Source organism: Clytia hemisphaerica, unplaced genomic scaffold (assembly GCF_902728285.1).
Source record: "Clytia hemisphaerica strain Z4C2 unplaced genomic scaffold, Clytia hemisphaerica genome assembly, whole genome shotgun sequence".
In the NCBI taxonomy this organism is placed as follows: Eukaryota; Metazoa; Cnidaria; class Hydrozoa; order Leptothecata; family Clytiidae; genus Clytia; species Clytia hemisphaerica.
In genome coordinates, this window is record NW_027103758.1 from 200,853 (window position 1) to 225,503 (window position 24,651).

The 24,651-nt window shown below is 34.6% G+C and overlaps 2 protein-coding genes across 3 annotated transcripts; one reads left to right on the forward strand and one right to left on the reverse strand.

The window, feature by feature from the left end:
- On the forward strand, positions 1-2,828 carry LOC136805535 (uncharacterized). The gene is made up of 5 exons (XM_067062104.1): positions 1-159; positions 500-718; positions 1,053-1,284; positions 1,686-1,870; positions 2,268-2,828. The coding sequence occupies exons 1-5, from the start codon at positions 95-97 to the stop codon at positions 2,713-2,715; spliced, it is 1,149 nt and encodes a 382-aa protein (XP_066918205.1). The 5' UTR covers positions 1-94; the 3' UTR covers positions 2,716-2,828.
- A 2,537-nt stretch (positions 2,829-5,365) lies between these two features.
- LOC136805536 (pyridoxal phosphate homeostasis protein-like) lies at positions 5,366-22,385 on the reverse strand. 2 transcript variants are annotated; one of them, XM_067062106.1, is made up of 8 exons: positions 22,239-22,385; positions 16,902-17,018; positions 8,956-8,991; positions 8,662-8,737; positions 8,316-8,453; positions 7,754-7,896; positions 7,086-7,184; positions 5,366-6,253 (listed from the first exon to the last, which is right to left on the reverse strand). In XM_067062106.1, exons 1-8 carry the CDS (start codon positions 22,359-22,361, stop codon positions 6,185-6,187), a joined length of 801 nt encoding a protein of 266 aa, XP_066918207.1. In that variant the 5' UTR covers positions 22,362-22,385; the 3' UTR covers positions 5,366-6,184. The 2 variants fall into 2 exon arrangements, with proteins under 2 accessions (XP_066918207.1, XP_066918206.1); XM_067062105.1 differs by lacking the exons at positions 5,366-6,253; positions 7,086-7,184; positions 7,754-7,896; ... (2 more) ...; positions 8,956-8,991; positions 16,902-17,018 and adding an exon at positions 17,803-21,968.
- Between the last annotated feature and the right edge of the window lie 2,266 nt (positions 22,386-24,651).

Genomic DNA, 24,651 nt, shown 5'->3' on the forward strand with positions numbered 1-24,651 from the left:
TTTTGTCTTTAAAAATTGGTACATGTGCATTAGTTGGTACAGCATTCAGTTGTAGTTAAGACGTTACAAGCTTGGAGAAGTACAAACTGAAATCATGTTAAGAACAGCCATTTTCTTGATCTGTGCTGTGAACGTTGTGGTTGATGCAACAACATGCCCGTAAGTCACTCATTTCGTTGGAAGAATCTTGATTGAAATATCCTTTTCATTATACTTTCCGGGACGTTTTTCTTTTAACCTTTTCTTCTGATACATTCTTCGCCGGAACGTTTCATACTTAAAAAGCCCAATACTTTGCCTCCCAACAAAGTCCATCGGGATGAGTTCAATAGACAGCCTAATTCTTGATTGTCTAAAAGCTTGGCTCTTTTCGCTATGGCAATTTCAACAGTTAAAAGATGGTATTGAATTTGGACAGTTCTGGTAAAAGAATGTCCATATGATCACTTTATACAAATTTGTCTTATGTCTTATGTACCCCGTATTTCTTTTTTCTCAGAACCCTTGGCAACGCCATCACACAAAAAGACATTTTGCATGCAGTCCGAGCATCCCAAGAAGTTTACAATGACAATGTGGTCGAAGGATCAACTATCAACCAAACTCCTTTCACAGTTGTCAAGAAAATTCATGAAAATTTACACACTGATGCTGGAATAAGAGTTTTAGTGGCTGACCATGGGAACACCAGAATGATCATCTATAGAGGCACTGATGGGTAAGTGTGACAAGTTCGTTTGCCACCTCTTCAAGATCTGTTTTTGGTAGAGTTATTTCTATTGATTGAATTCCAAATCACAATTTAGGTTCAAATTAAGAACCAAATTTGGTCCGTTGTGCCAAAAAAAAGACAAACTCAACAATTTAATTGCGGAAATAATAATTACTTCTTTTGAGGTCTGCTGTCATTCTCAATGCATCACTCCCGATGAATCTTGTCTTAGATATGAGCGAAAGTAACAAAATCTTGATTTATTTTAGATTCTTTCAAAATTTTTGTTAAATTCTATTCCTATGCCTACCGAAGATGAATTTAAACCTCATTTTTACAGTGGAGCGCAACTTCTCATCGAAGGTGGAAGCGTGTTTCAAAGGAAAACCGTTGTTCGGTACGGAAATCAAGACGTTAAAATCCTGAAATTCTTCTGGGAAGCTTTTGAGCTTGTTTCGTACGGTTTAAGACCTTATATCACGGATCCATCAAAGAAATATATTATTACTGGTCATTCTCTTGGTGGTGCTATGGCTTCGATTATGGCTCTCAATGGAACACAATTGTATCAAGTGAGTTTAATAAAAACGACATTGAAGTACTTTCCAAATTTGTTCTCTGATATATTGTTGACTTGAAAAAGGAATTAGACAAAACACTTTTTGGCAAATGATATATTTTTCAGACCCTAGCCTTGATGTTCAAGAAGTAAACGTTTTGTTTATTTATGAGATTTAAATCTTGTCTCTACTTTCCAACTGTAGCTTAAGGCGCTTAAAAATCATTTGTGGTGTTAAAAATTTCGCCGGGAAGTCCCCTTTGTTTCAGATATTTTGTCCAACTTTGTCCATGATTGTACTTCAGGCTAAACTTTGCATTCTGGTGTAACTGAGTTTGGTGAATTTCTATTAATCGCATCTTCCATTCTATATAGCCTAAGTAGCCTTCACACCTTTATGTCTTTACTTCTCAGGGATCGATGTGGGCGAATCCTCAATCAAGTTTGATTACTTTTGGTCAACCAAGAACAGGCGAACAAACATATGCCAACCTACATGATTCTTTGATCTCCACATATCGCAAATTACGTTTTGTTTACATGGGTGATATTGTTGCTCGAAATCCAGGACATGAATTCGGATGGCGTCATCATTCAAGGTAGGCGTACCAAGACTTGATGCAATGATTCTTTATCTTGTTTGGTGTCAAATATTTTTCTTTTGTCTACAATACGAACATCTCTGTCTCACAGCCCCAGTGGAACTTTTTTCCTCAGTGGGGATAAAAATTCCTATTGAAATTCTAACGGGGATAGAAATTCTATTGTTCAAAAGTTAAAAACCCAGGGGGGATTGTTTTGGAGTGCAATTTTAAACATGGAATTTCGATTGGGGATGAAATCAAAGTCGATTTTCCAGTGGGGATGAAATTTAAGGGTATTTTCCCAGCGGGGACGAAATTTGTTACTTAGTTTCCAGTGGGTCTGTGGGTGTGTGGCATAGGGGTGTACACTATCACTGATTAAGCTATTGAATTGCATTTATCTGTCCAATAGAGCCGTTTACATGGGCGAAGAGAAAACTGGTGGTTGGTTCGGTGGTTGGTTTGGCGACGAAATGGAAGACCAAGATATGAACGCAATTGATGAAGAGTTAGAAGATTTCCTTGACTCAGATGAGGATGAAATTCAAGATGAATTCGAGACTACAGAGGACGAAAACGAGGCTGAATTCAAAGCACTAGAAGCATTAACATTGAAAAGTGTTGAGGATGAAGAAGTTCAAGATTCCAACATGAGAAAATTCTGGACAATCTGTTCAACGCAGAGGGCTTACAAATGCATCACCTACTTAAAGCATTTTATACCCAGTATCAACCATCATGCTATTGCTAATTATGTCAAAAGTGCCGAAGAAACACATGTCTTTAGAACGATGAAAGGAACAGAGAAAAGTAACTTTAATACAGCTCTCGTCGCTGCTTGCCAAGAATTGGAAGGATAGATTTTTCGTTTCGTTTGTAAAATCGTACAATATTCGATAAATGAAGTTTTCGTAGCACTATGTATAATGTTTTGCACACAATTAAAAATAATATGACATGAATTCAAAAAAATTACTTCACTATTTATTTGTTCTTATCTAAGAGCCCCCCTGATCCTAAAGGGTCAAAGTCTCTAATTCGGGTATCTGTCCATTTCCAGTTTTAGCATATCCGAATTAAGAAAATTAATCGAACAGTCTCAGAAGTGTTTTTTGTTTACGCAACCGAACAAATTCTAAAATGCTAAAAAGGTGGACTCTGTGCAAGCAACGATGTAAAAATAATAGATAACCAACTACCTCTAGAAGGCACTTCTCCCAAGAGAACAACCATTGTTTTCCTATTGAAATGAGCACTCTATTAAAAAGCTCTATGTGCAGTGCGTGTTATGCTTTTAGCTAGATTTTGACACACTTTTTGACATCCACTGAATTGATAGAAAATTTGAATTGTTATTTACTGCAAATTTCAGAATTTTTTCCAAAAGATAAAGGTACCAATCTTTAGACAAATTGACTACGGATCGGCCTGATACCACTTAATCTTCATCTGGATAAATAAACGCTCATAAAATGCTGTTATCTGAAAAATATATGTGTGATTTGAAATGCGATATCTCACGTATGAAAAGTGCATGAAGGTTGCCTGATACAAAATAAACAGATGAATGTTTATAGAACAATAATATCTAATTAAAAAATTCCTTCTGTGAGGCTGCCTATAGGAAAATACACTTTTTCTAACCCAAATTTTGGAAAAATATACATCACGTGATCGATTCTGTCCAATAGAAGGTTGCAAATGAAGCAAGTTTTTATTTAATTGCACTTTTTACGATGCAAAATGTCATTAATATTTTTTGATTTTATTTTATATTATGTTTTTATTATTTTTACATCGTTGGTGCAAGTTACCAGGTGGACAAAACTAAAATAATGCCCTAAAAACCACTTTTTGGGTTACGAACTAAAAAGCGTAAACCTTTTCATAAATTATGTTACGAGCAACGCTTAACATATTTTTAAAATATTGCCAGGGTTAGAGTCCTCGAGGGACGTAATACTTAAAACCTCAAGGGATATTATCACCTTGATAATGGTTTCAAATTTTTATGAAGAATTGCTTTCTTTTCTACAAGAGAAATGGGCTGTTCCATAAAAAAAGCAATACAGGGGGAAGGAGTGGACGAACCTTTTCAAGTCAGAAGGAATTACTGTAAAATGGAAACTACTTTCCTTGCAGTTTGGGAACGAGTTTGGTTTGTAAGCACGTGTATATAAAAATGGTAGCATTTTGAACAGTATTAGCTTCACCAAAAAAAAAATCTGAAACATGATCATTGTTTATTTCATTTCCCGGTTCCAGCTCAACGATTCAAACGGATATAATCAAAGAAGTTGGTAACGCTACTACCAACAAAAACAAGTCGAAGGCGAAAAGTTTTGTACTAATATTTATTAGCATTTTGCTGGCTTTCGGAAAGCGGCAGTTAAAAAAGTTCTCTCTGTCAAAATACTCATACTCGGTATGTACTTCCGACATAGTTCGGGAAGAGACTGAGGGTTTAGTCATATTCATTATAACAACACTGTTCTGGAAGGCTTTTGTCTCTTTTTATTGTTAAAAGATGTAGCTTACATACCAAAATCGATCTATTTTGCAAAATTTTTGATCATGTGATAGTATACGGCAGATTTTCTGAGTAAGATTTTGGTAACGTGATAAAAAAGTATGCAAATCGCAACTTCTTTTGTTTGTAACAAAGGAAAATTGAACATCGTCTTTTGTTTGTAACAAAAGAAAATTGAAAAAAAAGCTAAAACAATACCTTGCCAGACCGGGGTTTTTTATAACGTCTAGTCCATGAGTCCATGATTCGGGTCTAACTAGCTTCGAGACCTTTACTCAAGGCCTATCCGATAGTAAGTCTGGACGCAACTTTGAGAACGACAAAGAGAAGTACGTTTCACAATGCTTGCAAACAGTCTATCATATGTATAATTAGGAATTGTAACATTATCGTACGCTATACACTGTTCATGACAGCCAAGACCAATTGCCCTTTGTGATATGAGTGGAAAATAGAACGGAATAGCTCAATCACGATCAAATTAAAAAGGTAATTCGAGGATTAATAACATACCTGCTGTTATGCCGGCTTGCCGGCTTTTGATGTTGCAGCCATTTACCATTCATTCAATTTATTATTATTCATTTCTTTTTTTGCTGAAAATAAAACAAAAGAAAATCCTAAAAATTCAATTACTATGATCTTATATAATACGCTAGAAGATTAAATGACATGATCCTTTTGTCAAGGCCAATGAAAAAGTACTACTTCTTGGAACTCAGCAATTGTCAAAACGCCATGAATGCACTCAAAAATCAAAATGTGCAAAATTTCAGCGAAATTAGACCATTTTTTGAAAATTCTTTTAGCCAATTTTGGTTATATTTTTTGATAATAGATATATTCATCTGCCAATTTTTTGTAAAAGTTCAAACAATTCAACCAAATCAAAAATACGTAATTATTAAAGTTCATTTCTCAACCTCCTACAACCGCCCTTGTGTAAGTACCAAAGATTCGGACAATTGTAGCATCATATGTGAGTTTTATAGATTCAACTTTTTATTTTTACACTTAAATTTTTACAAAATTTAATATACTCTATATAAATTTAACAATATTCTATGAATAACTGAAAATATCTTTATAGAACTCGATATGATTAACGCTAAAGAATCAAAGATTTCAAACAAATATAAAATAAGATCACGAATCAACTGTTTCTTTACCCAGTTAGCACACAACGTTGTTTCAACGTTTATTTAACGTTCACTACGTCTATATAACGTTAGATGAACGTATAAACAACGTTGTGTGCCAGCTGGTTACTTGACGAAATACCGAATCATCTTTGACTAGCAATATTTCCGGAACTGAGCAAGCGGACGCTTTGGGGTACCGTCTTAAAAAAAAACTTTATCTATTCTAAGCGATTCTATGATCATCTGTGACATAACATTCATTCTATTGAGTGATTTCAAAAAATCGAATTAGTAACAAAGTTAATTTTCAAAACATAAAATGCGCTCACTTTAAAGAAAAGTCATTTCAAGCCCAACCACTCAAAATTAATGGACAGGTTTTTACGTAAAAGATACCCAGTAAAACCATGTAAAACCAGGACATTTAGTATACTCTATTTGGGTTTACAAAGTTTAAGAAAAGCTGCTATTAATTTTCACCCAAAAACTGTACCATTCGACTAGAAACAATATTATCAGCAGAGTATAATATCTTTATACAGTCCCCGAAAAAGAGATCTTCGAAACTCCAAAAAGTACAACATTTTGACTTAAGTTTAGAGTGACCATAAGACCCCAACATACAAATCCAACAAACGATTTTAATACAATGAATGATCATTTCTTAACTTCTCTTTGTCCGAAAATAGTACTTCCAACGCGGACAGTTGTCGCACCAGCTAAAATCTAAAATGAAAGAAGTAATTTATTAACGAGTGCTACAGATTCAGTGCCAGTTTCTTTCTTTTAGATGAAAATTTGAAAAATTTTGAGCAGCTACAGTGCCAGTATTTTTTTCAAAAGAAAGAAAAGCAGCTCTCATCCCCTTGCAAAGTACTCTGTACCAGAGTGTATCTCACGTTTATCGTTTCGTAGTACACTCTGTGCGCATTGTCTGTTTGATAAAAAAAATTCCCAGTCTCCGACCTCTGCGATGAAGTAGGATTTGTAAATATCAACACTTCTCTCGTCGTCTCCTCTCTCTCACCCGCACTCCATCGGTCGGTTTGAAAAATCTCAAGTGACAAAAGACAATGACAACAGCCCCTCTACGGCAATGAATTTTGAAATTAGCCGTAGAACATGGTTTGCGTACAGACAACTTGCATAAACAATCTTCTTATGGACAAAGACGGCATAGGACGGCGAGTCAGACTACAATCAGCACCGAAATATATTAGCAAATTAGGGTATTTTAACGTGATTCAGAATTTAAAGCACGGGCGAGAATCGCAATTTCAATACTTCCACTTTCTTTCATTGAATATTTCGATTTTGGAAGGGTCACGTGCCTTCCAGGCTATGTTCTCAGCCATATTGGAACATTTTTGAGCTTTTAGATCCTGAGATCCTAAGGTCCCAAGTTATAAGTCTGATGTTAAAACTCTACTTCCGAGCTGTACTTCAAATCGCTTAAAAGTCATTTGCGGTTTTAAAGTTTTGATGGAATTCCCCTTTTGTGCCAAATATTTCGGCGCCGATTGTAGACGATCACGCTGAGAGAAAGAACGAGACTTACAGCTTGTTGGTAATCATTTGACATTCCCATACTCAATTTGATGTCTTCTTTTTTTAGTTCTAAGTCACTTTCCAATTGATCACGACACCGTACCAAACACTGGAAAGATAAAGTTCTTACACTTTTAGTTATTTAGTCAAAAGAAACCAATATTCATGAAGAAGAGTTTTTACCTTCCTTCATTATATATAGTTTTTATCCAGAAAAATCAATCTGATAATATAACCTGGGTTTGAATAGATAAAAAATTAAAATTTTGTACCACACTTTTCGGACACCCTGTAGAGACTTAACGGTACCTGTAACTTCTAGTCAGAAACTTAACTTGTATCTATCTTATCATCCGTAGTGCAGTAATAGGACATCCGGCTACGATGCACAAGGTTGTGGGTTCAACCCTCAGCCAGGTCATACCAAAGATTCCCCAAAATCCTACATGAGCCCTCTATGCTTGATGCTCAGCAATAGTGGCGCCCTCCCCTACCTTCGGGTGGATAGCTATCGAAAGAGGAGCCTTCGTGTCGCCTCCGAATACGGTCGCAGACTTACTTACATACCAGGAATATCCTTGATAGTAGCGAATGGCAATTTTAACGGTATCGTCAAGGTAGAAACTCTAATTGAATGAGGCTGACTTTACTGATGCAAAAGTCGAAAAGAAAACTTACCTCGAAATCAGGATTCGGTCCCGCTGAATAATCATGCGAGAAAGATCCGATTGTCATTAGACCTTCGAAATGAAGACAATCACATTGGGTTATGATGTGACGTACCAGCTCTGAACATTCGCTCGGTTCACAACCAGATTTTGCTTAAAAACGAAAGTTGAAAAGATTTAGTTGACCTCCTTTTTCAAGGAGTATCAAGTACTGTAGTTCACTCGTAGACCACTGAAGTCTTTTTTGTTATCCAAGATTTTCAAGAAAAGTCCGAAAATAACGTAAAATGTTTGAATCAAAATGATTGAATATTTAAGTCTGACATTCTTTTAAAGAGGTATTATGGTAGCACAAGTCCAATAGTGAATGCAGTCTACGAGTACAGTAGAATTTTTCCACAGTAGAAAGTGAATCAACTAGGTGTATAAAATGCATTTCATTCCTTGGAACATGCAGAATTTCACTCGGGTAGGAAAATCATCCACGTTCCAACCGGATGATTTATTCGTCTTTTCCCTGTGTCCATTTGTGCAATAGTGAAAAGTTGTTATTAGATGTTTTTTCTTCATACCTTCTTCACCACTACTGTTGACTTGAGCAAACACTTTGAGTTTAGCGTCTGGTTGCAATTTCTTCTGACACGAACTGTTGATGGCTGTGGCTAGCTTGATACTTTCGACTGTCTGGATACATTCCAAGTTTGGTGCCCCTGAAAGTGAAAATGATTCTAATCAAACTTTCTCCTGATGTAACCTTTTTTATATATTTGACGCCAAGCAATCACGGTAAAACGAAGCCCAATCCTTTTAACCCAAGGGTTGACAAACGAATCAAGAACAAAACATTTTTATTAACGAATTTACCAAAAAACAAGCAAATGTAGCCGTCGCTAAATTTAATGTTTCAAGGATGCTTACCTAACAAATTGTTGACTTTATTTCGCTGAAGTTTTCCAATGAAATGCCACCTGATATCTCCATAACCATCTTTATTCTGCAAAATACACAAAAAAGGAATGTTTATAAAATACAGTACAGTGTTTGCTCAAACAACAGAAGCTATAAGAGTATAAAAGAACGTCTTGAAACAAAGTGTACCAAAGACAAAGCATAGTCCGCTGTTTTAGAATATTCTAAGGCGTCACATCAACGTTAAGGGGCTAAAGCGAGATTACACAAGATTAAACTAAATGAAAATTTACAGACACTTACGTTGAATTCATTTGCTTTTTCAATTAATTCTTGTACCTATGGTATTGAAGAATAAAAAAGTTTCGAAATTAATTCTTGTACCTATGGTATTGAAGAATAAACAAGCAACATGCTGAATGGACCTACCTGTTGATCAAAATCAGAAAAAAATAGGACAAATAGCAAGGGAATAAGAAAGTGTAGTGAGCAGCTTGAATAGATTACCGTGAGTATCAGAGCTCGAATTAGTCAAAAAAGTCAAAAAAACAAACATTAGGCACTTTTCTACCCAAATTACCATTACATATTACCATTTTATATCACTATACAAAAAATAAGAAACAAATACCAAGCCAATCTCGAGAAATGCTCATTTTCCCTAAATATGGCAAAAGGGAATTTCCCCAAATAAGAAAATCCGATTTTTACGACCAAAATAAATTTTCCGAAAAAAACTACTTCAGTCACGTTTTAGAGAACCTTGCCCTTCATCTTTGTCCAAAAAATCAGGAAAAACTAATGAAGCAATATTGCACAAAGTCCAAAAAACCTTATTTTTAGGTAGTTTTTGGCCCAAATTTGCCCCCAAAAATTTTTTTTAAAAAATCGGGCTCCGTCACTTTTTAGGCATTGCTATTTCATATCCTTGTGCAAAAAAATAAAAAAAACTAATAAGCCAATCCCGAGAAAAGCTGCTAACAGGAAAATGGTAAAAGGGAATTTCCCCAAAAAACGAAAATCCGTATTTTACGACGAAAAAAAATTTTCCGAGAAAAATTATTTCAGCCACATTTTAGGGTACCTTGCACTCTATCTTTCTGCCAAAAATCAGGAAAAACTAATGAAGCAATTTTGCACTAAGTTCAAAAAACCTTATTTTTAGGTGGTTTTTGGCCCAAATTTTTCGAAAATCCGTATTTGAAAACGAAAAAAAAATTTCCGAGAAAAATTACTTCAGCCACATTTTAGGGTACCTTACACTCTATCTTTCTGCCAAAAATCAGGAAAAACTAATGAAGCAATTTTGCATAAAGTCCAAAAAACTTTATTTTTAGGTAGTTTTTGGCCCAAATTTGCTCCCCCAAATTTTTTTTCAAAAATCGGGCTCCGTCACTTTTCAGGCATTGCTATTTTGTATCATTATGCAAAAAATTAAAACAAGCTAGATGCTGAATGGACCTACCTGATGATGAAAGTTAGATAGCAATGCGAGGAGAAAAATGAAAAAATCAGTCAGAAAATATAGCGTTTAGCGAAAATGCATAACGCAATAAATTCATCATTGATTGTTGATGGGGGGAGAGGAAAGGGTTGTAAGGAAAAAATAAATAGAAAGTTCTGGTCGCAAAAATCAGTTTTATTGACAATTGAATCATGCTTAATGGTGAGCATTGTTATCAATAATGTTTTTGTGTGAAAAAAATTGGAAATATAAGGAAAAAATCCAACGAAAATCTGCAAAAACGGCGATTTCCGGCATTTTCCACCAAAAGAAATTTTTCTCAAAAATCGAACTCGGCCATGTTTTGAGCATTGCAAATACGCATCTCTCTGCAAAAAATCAGAAAAAACAAAAGATGAAAATTCGAGGAAATGTCAAAAAACCGGTTTTTCCGGCGTATTTCCGGAATTTTCGGCCGGAAAAAAATGTTTTTCGAAAATCGAGCTCCGTCACATTTTTTGCATGAGTGTGAAAAATTTCATAAAAAAATATAAAGTACAGCTAGAGAAATTCAAGAAATACTGTCTTTCCAACGAAAATAGGTTGTTCCGGAGATTTTTAAATAGTTCTGTCTTCAAAATTCAATTTTATTGACAATTGAAACATGCTTGATGGTGGGCATTGCTGTTAATAATGTGTTTGAATGAAAAAAACAACCATTTAAAAGGAAAAAGCCCAATGAAAACCCAGAAAACGGCGATTTCTGGCATATTTCAGGCATTTTCCGCCGGAAAAAATTTTTTCTCAAAAATCGGACTCGGCCATGTTTTGAGCATTGTTAATACGCATCTTTGTGCAAAAAATCTAATGATAAAATCTCGAGAAAATACCAAAATAACAGTATTTCCGGCATATTTCCGGCTTTTTCGGCCGGAAAAAAATGTTTTTCGAAAATCGGGCTCCGTCACATTTTAGGTATTATCATTTTGCATCAGTGTGCAAAATTTCATAAAAAAAATATAAAGTACAGCTCGAGAAAATCAAGAAATACCGTTTTTCCGGCGAAAATGGGCTGCTCCGGCGATTTTTAGAAAGTTCCGGCTTCAAAACTCAGTTCTTTTGACGATTGAACCATGCTTCATGGTGGGCATTGCTATTAATAATGTTTTTGTGTGAAAAAACAACGAAATGTAAGGAAAAAGTCCGTTGAAAATCTGCAAAAATGGCGATTTCCGGCATATTTCCGGCATTTTCGACCGGAAAAGATTTTTTCTCAAAAATTGGACTCGGCCAAGTTTTGAGCATTGCTAATACGCATCTTTTTGCAAAAAATCAGAAAAAACTAATGATGAAATCTTGAGAAAATGCCAAAAAACCGGTTTTTCCGGCATATTTCCGGCATTTTCGGCCGGAAATGATTTTTTTTCGAAAATCGGGCTCCGTCACATTTTGGGCATTACCATTTTGCATCATTGTGCCAAAAATCAAAAAAAACTAATGAGCCAATCCTGAGAAAAGCTGGTAACAGACGGACGGACGAACGAACAAACGAACGAACGAACGAACGAACGGACATGGGTTAATTTATAGGACCTCCACCGGGGCACCCGGAGGTAGGTCCAAAAAAATAATGAGCCAATCCCGAGAAAAGCTTGTAACAGACGAACGGACAACGGTCAAATTAAAGGACCTCCCGCGGTAGGTCCAAAAAGTTTCGAAATTAATTCTTGTACCTATGGTATTGAAGAATAAAAAAGTTTCGAAATTAATTCTTGTACCTATGGTATTGAAGAATAAAAAAGTTTCGAAATTAATTCTTGTACCTATGGTATTGAAGAATAAAAAAGTTTCGTAATTAATTCTTGTACCTATGGTATTGAAGAATAAAAAAGTTCCGAAATATAATTCTTGTACCTATGGTATTGAAGAATAAAAAAGTTTCGAAATTAATTCTTGTACCTATGGTATTGAAGAATAAAAAAGTTTCGAAATTAATTCTTGTACCTATGGTATTGAAGAATAAAAAAGTTTCGAAATTAATTCTTGTACCTATGGTATTGAAGAATAAAAAAGTTTCGAAATTAATTCTTGTACCTATGGTATTGAAGAATAAAAAAGTTTCGAAATTAATTCTTGTACCTATGGTATTGAAGAATAAAAAAGTTTCGAAATTAATTCTTGTACCTATGGTATTGAAGAATAAAAAAGTTCCGAAATATAATTCTTGTACCTATGGTATTGAAGAATAAAAAAGTTTCGAAATTAATTCTTGTACCTATGGTATTGAAGAATAAAAAAGTTTCGAAATTAATTCTTGTACCTATGGTATTGAAGAATAAAAAAGTTCCGAAATATAATTCTTGTACCTATGGTATTGAAGAATAAAAAAGTTTCGAAATTAATTCTTGTACCTATGGTATTGAAGAATAAAAAAGTTTCGTAATTAATTCTTGTACCTATGGTATTGAAGAATAAAAAAGTTCCGAAATATAATTCTTGTACCTATGGTATTGAAGAATAAAAAAGTTTCGAAATTAATTCTTGTACCTATGGTATTGAAGAATAAAAAAGTTTCGAAATTAATTCTTGTGCCTATGGTATTGAAGAATAAAAAAGTTTCGAAATTAATTCTTGTAACTATGGTATTGAAGAATAAAAAAGTTCCGAAATATAATTCTTGTACCTATGGTATTGGAGAATAAAAAAGTTTCGAAATTAATTCTTGTACCTATGGTATTGAAGAATAAAAAAGTTCCGAAATATAATTCTTGTACCTATGGTATTGAAGAATAAAAAAGTTTCGAAATTAATTTTTGTACCTATGGTATTGAAGAATAAAAAAGTTTCGTAATTAATTCTTGTACCTATGGTATTGAAGAATAAAAAAGTTTCGAAATTAATTCTTGTACCTATGGTATTGAAGAATAAAAAAGTTTCGAAATTAATTCTTGTACCTATGGTATTGAAGAATAAAAAAGTTTCGAAATTAATTCTTGTACCTATGGTATTGAAGAATAAAAAAGTTTCGAAATTAATTCTTGTACCTATGGTATTGAAGAATACATAAAAAAGTTTCGAAATTAATTCTTGTACCTATGGTATTGAAGAATAAAAAAGTTTCGAAATTAATTCTTGTACCTATGGTATTGAAGAATAAAAAAGTTTCGAAATTAATTCTTGTACCTATGGTATTGAAGAATAAAAAAGTTTCGAAATTAATTCTTGTACCTATGGTATCAGGGGGTGAAAATAGAAGGGACGCTTGCGCAAAATTTAAAGTGACATTTTCTTTTGTTTTGGCTATTATTTCGCGGGTTTCAATGGTATCTTATGTCTATAACCCGAACAAATTAAAAATGGCGGCCGATTTGATGAATTTTGAAATTTCCCTCCCTCAAATATCGGTTGATTTCTCGAGAAATACATGCTTTTAGATCCTGTCTTTTTGCACACAAGCTTCTTATATACTCTTGTTCTCTAAGCCATAAAGCTTTTCACTCGTCATGCTTCATTGAACAAGTAGTAAACGAAGGTTAGCTAAAAACAGAGATAATTTTGAAGTGACTTTAGAGCTTAATATCTCAACAAGATCAACACCAATTTTAAAACCCTTTAAGATATAGATGCCAAATTTATTCCTCTTTCGATTGGTACCAAAGGATTTTTGCCTTTTTTGAGACCTCAAAAGACCTTAGCTTAAACCTCATGGTAGTTGAAGTCACTATCAAATGTCATGTTGTCAGCCATTTTATTTCTGTTTTCAGACAACGTTGCGTATCTTCTAATTTTGATTATCACGTGGTTTTTATTTTCTCCCGATCTTTTCCCCACTCTATTATAACACGATCACGTGTAATAATAAAGCAAAAATTAGATCAAGAAACCAGAATCTAGCTGGAAAGCAGAGTAATATGTCGTGGTGCAGCCTTGAAAGTGGCTTATCCTTTAAAATGTCGTTGTTTGTTTCATGGTCGTTTAATTTTTGAATTGTGTTAGAATCTCTGGGATCGATGGAGAATCATTATGAAATACTCGATAAGATTTGCAGACTTTGTGCATCAAAGATTAAATATCAAGCAAACTATAGAAATGCTAAACACATCTCAGAATTTAAAATTAAAATTAAAACTTTATTTGATTATGATATTGCTGATGATGAAAAGTCCAAGGATCCTGAATACTTGTGCTGTAATTGTGTGAAAAAATTGAGAAAAATGGACCACAAAAAAGACTATCAAATTCAGTCAATGGTTTTGTTTGACAACCACACAATTGAGAACTGTTTAGTTTAGCAAATAATTATTCAGTTTCTGAAATAAGAAAATTCTCAATCAACCACATCAGAGAGGCTGCAGAGAAATTTGGTTTTTTGTATGTTCCTCATTTGGAAAATCACTCCTTCGTCAGGGTCAGGGAGAGGGAGTCATCAAATATCGACCTGACTTTAGTTGTGAAACAACAAGATCAGATTTTTTTATGGAAATTATATGTTTATAATTTGGAAATGGAAAACAATAACACTCACATCAGCATACTGCCAGAAGAGTTGAAAGAAGCGTTGGGTTTTTTATCTGGAATTCTATCAGTTTCAAGAACAATGCTATGGAGAAAATGAGCAAGTAGTACATAATCGAAACCCCAACAACAACCAGGAGGTTGACCATCAGGAGATTTCTTTTGATAGTTGCTCACTTAGCTTTGTTTTGGTTTTGGTCTTGGCTTCGTTGAACACTTTACTGACAGCTCGATGTTTAATAGCAAATAGGATACACGAAGGGTACAAACACATCAAAGGTCATGCTTCAAGGATGAGGTTGCAGAAGACATTATTTATGTGCTGGCTTGAAAATTAATGCCAATAATGGATGTTTTTATAGAACTGAATTCTGAAGTTCATAAAAAAATTACATATACAAAAAACAATATGAGGGTCCTCAAGATTATTGCAGTCAATCACGGTATGAATTCTCCACCCCTAGTTTTGAATTCAGGATGTGTATTATATTATTTTCATTTGCGTAGTCGTAAAACTTTGCATACAATTCAATCCCACTGTGGACTGAGACAGCGAGATTGAGCCTAATGGACACTGATCAAATTACAACATGGGATTTACAGTTAAATGACATTTTTTTGTATGGAACTCTTGGAATTCAAGATTGCAAAATAAATTTCAAAACAGACAAAATATTTTTTTGTATCAACAAGAATTTCTATTTGGTGGGATTGTTTGTAATATATTTGTAGGTATATATGTAATATCTTTAAAATGTAATTCATGGAAAATATTTTATGACTTCAAATATTTAAAAAAAACAAATTTGAAAGAAGATCTTTCTCACTCTATACTGCCCTCTTTACACACTTTTCTTGTTATACAAAGTACAGTAATAGATAAAACTCTCAAATTTGTTTTGCTCTTTTGCTGTTTGCAATATTTTATTTTATATGGTTTCTCTTTTATTTGGTCTTGTTATTATATTATACAGAGAAAAGAACGATTTTGTTTAAATTACTGTACTGAAAATTAATGGTTTTTATGAGAGAAAGCAAAGGACACACTTTTCATACTAATTCCGACTAAAATTTTAATGTAAACCTGATAAAAAGGTATAGTTTTTGCATGGTACCCTCAAAATCCTAGATCCGCCCATGATTCCTCAGCTTCTTCTTTGCTAAATCTGTTTATTTTTCTTATAGTGCTCAGATTTGCTCAGATCCATAAGCCGCCTAACTGAAAACGAAAGTGAAATCTACCATTTTGAAAAATTTATCCCTGCTCGCTGATTGGCTTATTTATTTTCTTCTTGGCTTTTGATTGGCTGTTTATAGAACAATAACATTATCAACTCAAACAATGGGGGTTACATACACTTGACCGGAAAAAAGCAGTGTAAGGGTCCCTTCTATTTTCACCCCCTGATGGTATTGAAGAATAAAAAAGTTTCAATTAATTCTTGTACCTATGGTATTGAAGAATAAAAAAGTTTCGAAATTTAAAAAACAAAAAATCCGAAATTCTCGAATCACTATTTTTAAATACTAATTTTGCTGGGTTAAAGAATAAGCAGGCTTTAGTAATGCTTTAAAACAGTTTTCATTATAATTACCCATTAACACAAGTAAAACGACCATTATTTTAAAATGACTAGAAATGAATCGTCGAACGTGCGCACCGAACTTGGCGCATATTCAGTATTTGTCCAGTTGTACCAGAGGCTCAATGGCCCAAATTTTTGAATTTCCGAAACATGAAAAGCAACCCATATACACCAAAGGATCACATAATCAGGCAAAGTCTAAAGGCTGCCACAAATTTTTTAAGATATACACCTTTTTTTACAAGCAATCCCAATTTTCGGCTCAGGGCTGGAGTTGCTAAGGATTTTCCGGATTTCAGCCAAGAAATTGCTTATGAGTTTTAAGCTAAAAATGTCAATCAACTTCAAAACTTTTGGCTTTTGGCTCGTTTTATGTCCAAAATACCGCCTCAAATTAGGTATTCAAATACCATCGGTACACATTTTGATGCCAAATACCTTATCGGCCCTTATTGCCGTTATTTTTGGGCTCGTGGCGTAAAAAGGGCCAATAAGGTAATGCTGAAAATGCCTCTTTTTCATGTACATTTTTGGTTGCTTTCCCAGTTCATGCTCAGCTTCAAGGCTGGACCCTTAGTAAATCGGTTGCTTATTAAAAAAATGTATAAACAGATATAGATTGTAAGATTTTAGCTCAGCTGAATCTGAGAATTTAAAATACTGACCCTCTATAGTCACTGCACACAATATATAATAAAACATACATAGTTCTCACCGAAATCTCTTTGACCATTAGCATGTGCATCTTCAATCATTGTCGATGGTTTTGTTTTGCTGACAGCAATCAAACATGGTAACTCTTTTGACTCAAGACCAACATTCTAAAAAAACAGCCATTAATATTATTGTAACCAGTTTAACCAGCAATAGAGGTTGCTAAAAAAGTGAAAAGTTGTTTTGCTGACAGCTATCAAACAAGGTAGTTCTCCTTTGACTCAATTCCAGTACTCTAAAAGAACAGCCATTAATACTGTAACCAGTTTAACCAACAATAGAGATTGCTAAAAAAAGTGAAAAGTTGTTTTCAAAAATAGCAAAATCTATTGTTCTAAAGGATAGATAAACACTTTTCAGAAAATTCATTGAATTTACTTGAAAAAATCAAGTTTAAAATCAATTTATGATTTAATTCTAGCAGGAGGTTCAATTATTCTCTCTGGCCAAAACTTAAAAAGGAAAAATTGAGAGCAATCCTACACTCAGGTATAAAGTGTTTAATTTTAAAGTCGTATATATAAACCGGAGTTGGGATTTGGACCGAAAATTTCAAAATTAGAGTTAGAAGTAGAGAGAAAGGTTGCAGCAGTGAGCAACGAGATACAGTACGTTGATTTTTGTTGAGTTTCTAAATGTTTCTAAATGCTTTTAAACTTTAAAATCTTATTAAACATTACATAGAACAATCTAACTTTTGATAATCAATAAATTCGTACTAAATGAAAGAAAAAGTAAGGACTATAGAAAAAAGTCTAGGGTTTTTAAATCTTAACGTTAAAGATTATAGGTTTCTTTCTACAACGGATTCGAATCCTACAACAAACAACTTGCTGCCTTCAACTGAAAATAAGAATTTTCCTCAGTGTATCTACTTTTCAAGAAACGCATTCATTAAGTTCAAACTGGTAACGTAACAATGAAAAACTATTGAAAAAATGTTAAAAATACCAAGAAAAATACTGAAAAATAACTGTAGTAAAAAGTAAATTGACTCATAATGGACTGTGGCTAAAGACGCAAAATATTTTAAGACCCGTTTATACTTTAACATCGACCTACAAAGCTGCAAAGCCGCAAAGATTTCTTTCAATACTAGCTTTCTGAAGTTAATTCCAAACTTTTAGAAAATAACTAGACGGTTCCCGTCGTCGCAAACGCCGCTTTAGCTTGCGCATCAAAAACCCTTAGGATGATATAGATGGTATAGTTAATGATCTCAAAAGTTATCAAACAGTTTGAAAAGGAGGAAAATTAAAAATAAATCCTGAACCAGAATCGGGGAAATCGGGATTAGTCTCCATCATCCGATTCGGTTTCATCATCATCAATTTCAGTTATCCGTTTTTCCAACAATTTCCTCATCTCAATGATAGAGCTCGAAACATCGATTGAACGTACATCACTGGAGAAAAACAAACCAAATATATCAATGAATTCTAATGATGTCTGTGTTTCTCGACTTTTCCAGAATTTATCCAGATTTTTCAAATCACCTTTGAATCGCTTCAAATGATCGTACTCCATCTGATGAAGATATTGGTCCAAGATCTCACGAACATAGTTCAAAAGTACCAACACAAGTTCTGCACCAAGTTTTTGAGATTCTGGTTTTTCCATGATTTGTGTGGTATTGGCAAGTGAATCAAGAGCGTTTTGAGCATTGTTTAACGGAGAAGTCTCTTTATTATAAACAGATAAATGGTGAAGGGTTACCATTAAGGCGTTGGTGGTTTCCGATGTTGAATCGCAGTGTGTATCGTACAGTATTTGCGTCCAGGGTGACGAAAAGAAGTAATCTCTGGTCACAGGTAAGTTCTTGATCATACTTAATAGACAGTAGACAGCTCCGTAGCCTAGGAGAGGTTCCTGGTGGCCTACTATGTTCTCTAGAATAATCAACAGTAATTGGTAATCGTTTTCCGATAGATTACATTCATTGTTTTCTGAATCGAGGAATCGAATCATATCGTTTTGATCGCCTAACTGGAAAATATAGTTCCAAAATTTGGTGAGTGATAACTGTAAAATTGGCAAGTTGGTACAAGAGAACAGCTCAATGAGTAAGGTTTTGTTGACGACCGTTGGGTTGGGAGGTTTGGTAGCGAACATGTGCGAACATAGCATTAATTGGGATGTCATCAACACGATCGATGAATAGAGACGTTCCAGTAAGAGAGTGGTTTTTGATGTTTGAAGAACTTTTTCGTTGTTGAAGAAGAGCTTTGAAAACGTGGAAAAGATGGTGTTATTCTTTACAGCGATTGATATTGGTTTCATATCCTGCAGTTTAATGGATCTGGTCAAAATCAGATAACTGTATTTGAGTGCTTCGATTAGAAGAGTAGGAACAGCGTCTTCGCGGATGTATTCGATGATACGGCAGAACAGTTTGAGTTCTTCGTCAGAGATTTGGGAATCTGAATGAGTGGAGATGGTATTAAGAAGTTTAATGAAAACAGCAATGACCACGTGATTGAATTCCTCAGTAAAGAGTAAACCTTTATGGATGAGATGTTTCAAGTAGCCGTATCTCTCATGGCCGATATTGTTGCTCAATAGAGATTCTAAATAACATGAAAGATTCGTTTGGACAGTTTCATTGTTGAAAGAGCTGAACTGTTTGATAGATCGTTCAACGAAAATGAATAACGTGCTTGATTGGTCGAGAGCTGTTGTCAAATTTGAGGAATCGAGATCGGATGAGGCGAAGTGTCTTTCGATAAACGACTGGAATATCTTGTTGGGTATGTTCATTCGAAGTAACCAAGCAAGAAAAAGGTTCGAATTATGGAATAACAGTTCTAAATGTTCTTTTTGATCGGTGAAAATCTGCCATATCAGTTTGTGGTACGTCGAATTCGATTGGCTCGATTGCTGCGTATTACACATGTCGACTTGACAACATAGATAAAGAAAGTATCGTTTCCCCAATGTCGTGAATGAGAAAAGGAGAGTAGGGTTCATGGCTGTTCTCTCGAGAAATGGTTGCAAGACGGGTAGGGGAATTAATATACAGCCAGCCATATGGCTACATGCTAAAAGGATGAGAAGTACTGTGCGTTGGCTGGATTTGTAGTCTTCGGTGGAATCGTTGTCCTCCAGAAGTTGTCTCCATTCCTGGATTGGTGTGTTGAAATGTGTTATATTGTTTAGTAGATTCTCGTCGAACGATTGATGGACATTTGATCTGTCAATCGCCATACAAAGATACATGAGTAGTTTGCCAAGCACTGATGTTAATTTGGGATCATTGGATAAACGAGCAGCAACGACTTTGAAATCGTAGACCAATGATATGAAAGAAGATTCGCACATTTTCTTGGCAAGCATTTCTCCTTTGGTTACATCAAGTTCCATGATGTGTAGAATCATTTGGTAAAAGATTTCCTGGAATTTCAAATCCCGACGAGGTAGAAATTTCAAGACTGCTTGGGGGATAAAGTATTTATCACACATGAAAAATAACAAGTCTGTTATGGTCTTGGTGTGTTCAGATTGACTTTGTTGATCGATTGAACTTGCAGAGCTGGTGATTTCTTTATTAGAGATGTGATGCAATAGAATGAGGACAGATTTGTATGTATAGGATACAAGATCGATCTGGTATTGCTTCAATTGTGAATTAAGTGATGTTGAGATTTCTCGCTCCATGTATTGGAAGGATAGTTCAAATAAGTTCAGTATCTTTTCATGGTTGGCTGATGAAATGGTTTTTGAAGATTGTAGGAACGTACATAAGCAACGGAAAGCACTGGATTTGATTTTATCGTCGCTTGAGGTAAAACATTTTTTAACGAGGTTAATAAGTTCGTCAATTTGCGATTCGGTAACATTTGTTTTGACTTCTTCGGTAGAGCGCCCTTCAAGAATCAAATCGATCAAAACTAAACCTTGCATACAGCAAGCTCGATCGTCGGTAGAGTGAACAGCTTTTAGAATAGCTGAGAATCCATACACCATGTGTCCAAGGGAATGAAATTTTTTTGAGTGCGACAACTTCTCTAAACATTGAAACAGCTGGCACAAGACTGCACTTTGAGACGATGATAAAAGTTCAAGTAGATATTCAGTTATCCCTTTTTGTATGATGAAATTGAGAAGCGATGAAAACTCTGCATCTTGGTTATTCGAGCTGTCGATACCGTCAATCCTGGCAATATCAGTTAGACATGAAATGGCAATCCGTTTACATTCCTCACTGCTACACAGTAACATTTTCTTGATAAACTCAAGAACTGAATTCGATACCGTCGTAAAATGTGAAGACTCGTGTTCAAGTAATAAAGTTTGAGCACTCTTAATGTTTAAGTAAGGTTGTAAACATTTCATGATTTCAATGTCAGTAGTGATAGATGTTGAGTTAGAATCAACAATTGTTTTCAGAATTTGTTTCAAAACGTTTTGAGATAATGGTATTTGTTCAGATACAACAGCAGTTAGTATAGAAGCGAGAAGTGACCAGGATAGTTGATGCATATCATTTTTACAGGTTGATATAAACTGGAGAAGTTCATTTACAAATAAGGCTTTGTTGTCACAAAGACTCAATACAACCGACGGTACAGCGGTAATGAGAGTTTTCAAGAAAGTCATGAAGCTTGGATTAGGGAGACTTTTGGATTTGATTAAAAGTTGATCCATGATAAGAGGTGCAGTCTTTTCAGGAGATGTCCGCTTGGTCATCAATAAACATAGCTCTGAACTTAACTCCCCCATTTCCTTGTCACTGTTCTCGATTAGGATATTGAGCAAAATAGTAATCACATGCCGATAGATTGTATTTTTGCTTGCAAAAAGCTGCCATATAGTCTTATTGGTAAGTAGAATCTCTAGCAAGTCAGTTAGAATATGTTTCTTTCGGTAATTCAATACAGATTTATCCTCCAGGTTTTCAATCGCACATCCAAAACAGAAAAGCGAGGTACTGACACCAGGTAGTAGCCAAAAACTATCATGGCTGTTATGTTTGGTTGTGACGTAAGGTATGTTTTCTGCGCTGTGTTGTGACAAGAACATGATCTCTGGCTTCTGGATCTTGCGTGGCTTCAAATTTTCTAAACCAAAAAGAAAAATGAAATTTCCTGACTAGACTGAAAACACTTGCAAAATCTGACAAAGCTCAAATTCATTTCAAAATAAATTATTAAAACTGACAATTACAAAAAAATCATAGCTAATTATCTGGATGTCAATCTAAGTTTTTGGCTCAAAATTCTTAAAATCATCTAAACATCTAAAACATACTCTATAAACAGTTGGATGTCTAAAAGCCCTCAACAAAATACTGAAAACTACCAAAGAGAGAATAAAAATTTATAACTTACTTTACAAAAATCAGAATGGATTTTAGATATGTTGTTGCGAACACTTGCTAGAGCTGAACCGATGGATGATTCTGTCATGGCTGTACGTACCAGTTGACTAAACTTTGAAGGAAACACCAGCATCAATTTTTATTTACTTTAATATGTTGATCTGGAAAATAAGCAATGGATTGAAAATATATACAAGACTTAAAAAAAAGCCAAATGGTTGTGTTTAATTTAAAAGTGATCTTTTTTATTTAATTTTAAAACAATTTTGAGAATAATGTTTACCAAAATATTTTCTCAAAAGTCAATTAGAATGCTTCAGGTAATAGTAAGTTAGCCCTGGTTTGGTACACCACATAATATGGCTAATAACTGGATGTAATGTCTCTATTTGAGGTAACAGGAGAAAAAGCTGGTAAATAAAAACAAGAATGAAAATTTTCAACTCCGTTTTTTTTAAAACCATTACAATACTAGGTGAAATGAAAAGTGTTTACAAAATTTAAATATGTATAATTTGATTGAACTAATCTTCTGAAGCTGCAGCAATCTTTGGTTCAATATGTTTCCATAATTTTCCTTGGTTTGCACGTTCCCAGATACCATCCATCAATGGATCAAATGTTCTTTCGAAAAGAAAAGCACCAACTAGGATAGTAGCGGCAAAAGTGGATGTCCTTTTGAACACAGCATTGTATACGTTTTTAAGCATGTTGGAGTTGATTTTTTAGTACTGCACTAAAATTAAAGATCTAAAAGTGTGAGAGCATGGGTTTGCAACCCCTTTTTTTAATAGTGGGGATGCCAAATATTTGGGAGGCCTTTGTAGGGGGTACCAATATTTCCCAAAATAACTGTGGGGGGGGGGGTGGAAGTGTAGGGGGTCAAATAAGAAATGGAGGTTTAGGATTTTTTAGTAAACTTTTTGATTAATGGCCACATTGTGACCATTATGTCAATTGTTTGTACTTTTTGTGAGTTTTGTTTTTCATAATATTTTTTGAGCCTTTAGCAGCAGGGAAAATATAGAAAATCTTAATGTACAGAAATTGTACAAAACCCAGCTTGCATAAAAAAAAAACAACCTAAAAATAAAATAGTTTGGGTTTTTCATTGCGCCTGTGAGGTATACAAGTTTATTAAGAAAAAGTCCAAGGCTTTCAAAATTCCACGAAGTGATCGGGAGCAAATTAAGTTTTTTCAAATGATAGGCTATAGTTAGGCAGCTTAGGTCACAAAAAATGGTTGGGGTTCTTCCTTCAAAGAATATCAAAAATATGACGAGCTCGTGTTCTCATAGAACGATGAGGTGGCAATCTTGCCCCCGAGGGCGCAACTTAGTTTCCGCCTTATTTTGCGCCCACAATAGAATGATCCATATACAGGGGTGCTACAAATGATAAAACTATCTCATTTTGTAAGAGATACAAGTAGTACATAATATTGAATTTCATTAACGTATTCATTTAAGTATTTTTAACCTGTTTTAACACAAATTTAAGGCTAAATAAAAAGCAATAAAGGGGTGTTATGAAGGGTGAGTTTTTACAGCCGTCCGCCGAGCAAGGCACTGAAAGGCCACAGGTGCCAAAAAGAAGGGCTGTGTGAAATACGGCAATCTTATTGGTGGAAATCAAATAAATAGTCTGAGAAGCCAAGGAGCGCCACAAAGCAATCAGTAGAAGAGACCACTTTCGTTTTTGTTGCAGATTTTGATATAAACTTCTCACAGGGATTATTTGTCAATGACAATGTGTTGTGTCAACTTGTCAGCATTGTATTGATACAAAAAAGGCAAAACCAAAAGATAAAAGGGGTAAGACTTGCCTAGTCTATGGTTAAACTCCTATATCAAGATTACAAGATTTGGAGTGCGGACTGATTTTACTTTCATTTTCAGTGGTCTCACCCTGTCTCACTTTCAATTTCGAGGCAACATCTTAGCAACGGGGTGCTCGCCCATAGTTACAGGGGTTTGTGCAAAAAAAAAAACAAGAAAGTTTTCCAAATATTTCGATTGAACCAATAAAAAATGATACGTCAACCTGAAGGAAAGTATAAAAAAGGTAAAACTAGCCTAGCTTCTAATCCTGATATACCTAGGAGTTTAAGTCTAGACTGTTTGATGAAACATTAGAGTTTTGAAACCCAAGCCAATCAGTTGTGCTTTAAACATTCTTTTTATTTTAAATGCCTATGTTTTGTCAGATGTTTTGTCGTATTTTCATATCGCGCAAATAATTTTAACCTACTAAGTCGACAATCACAAATATCTTCGTTTCGCGTCGCCCGACCGACTCTCCAAAATTGAGTAGAATTAAGTCGGTGAATTTGTCGGACTTTTTCTGTCGATGACGTTTCCTTAGGCCTCCTTGGTCTTTTATAAGAATAAAAACATACCTGGTCAACACAACCAAACCTTCTG

What these genes read in the sequence shown, in the direction of transcription:
- LOC136805535 (XM_067062104.1), top strand. Translation starts at nt 95, where the DNA reads ATGTTAAGAACAGCCATTTTCTTGATCTGTGCTGTGAACGTTGTGGTT. An exon ending in GTTGATGCAACAACATGCCC is followed by an intron (nt 160 to 499) that starts GTAAGTCACTCA and finishes CTTTTTTCTCAG; the next exon opens with AACCCTTGGCAACGCCATCA. An exon ending in ATGGAACACAATTGTATCAA is followed by an intron (nt 1,285 to 1,685) that starts GTGAGTTTAATA and finishes TTTACTTCTCAG; the next exon opens with GGATCGATGTGGGCGAATCC.
- LOC136805536 (XM_067062105.1), bottom strand. Translation starts at nt 21,930, where the DNA reads ATGTTCTTGTCACAACACAGCGCAGAAAACATACCTTACGTCACAACC.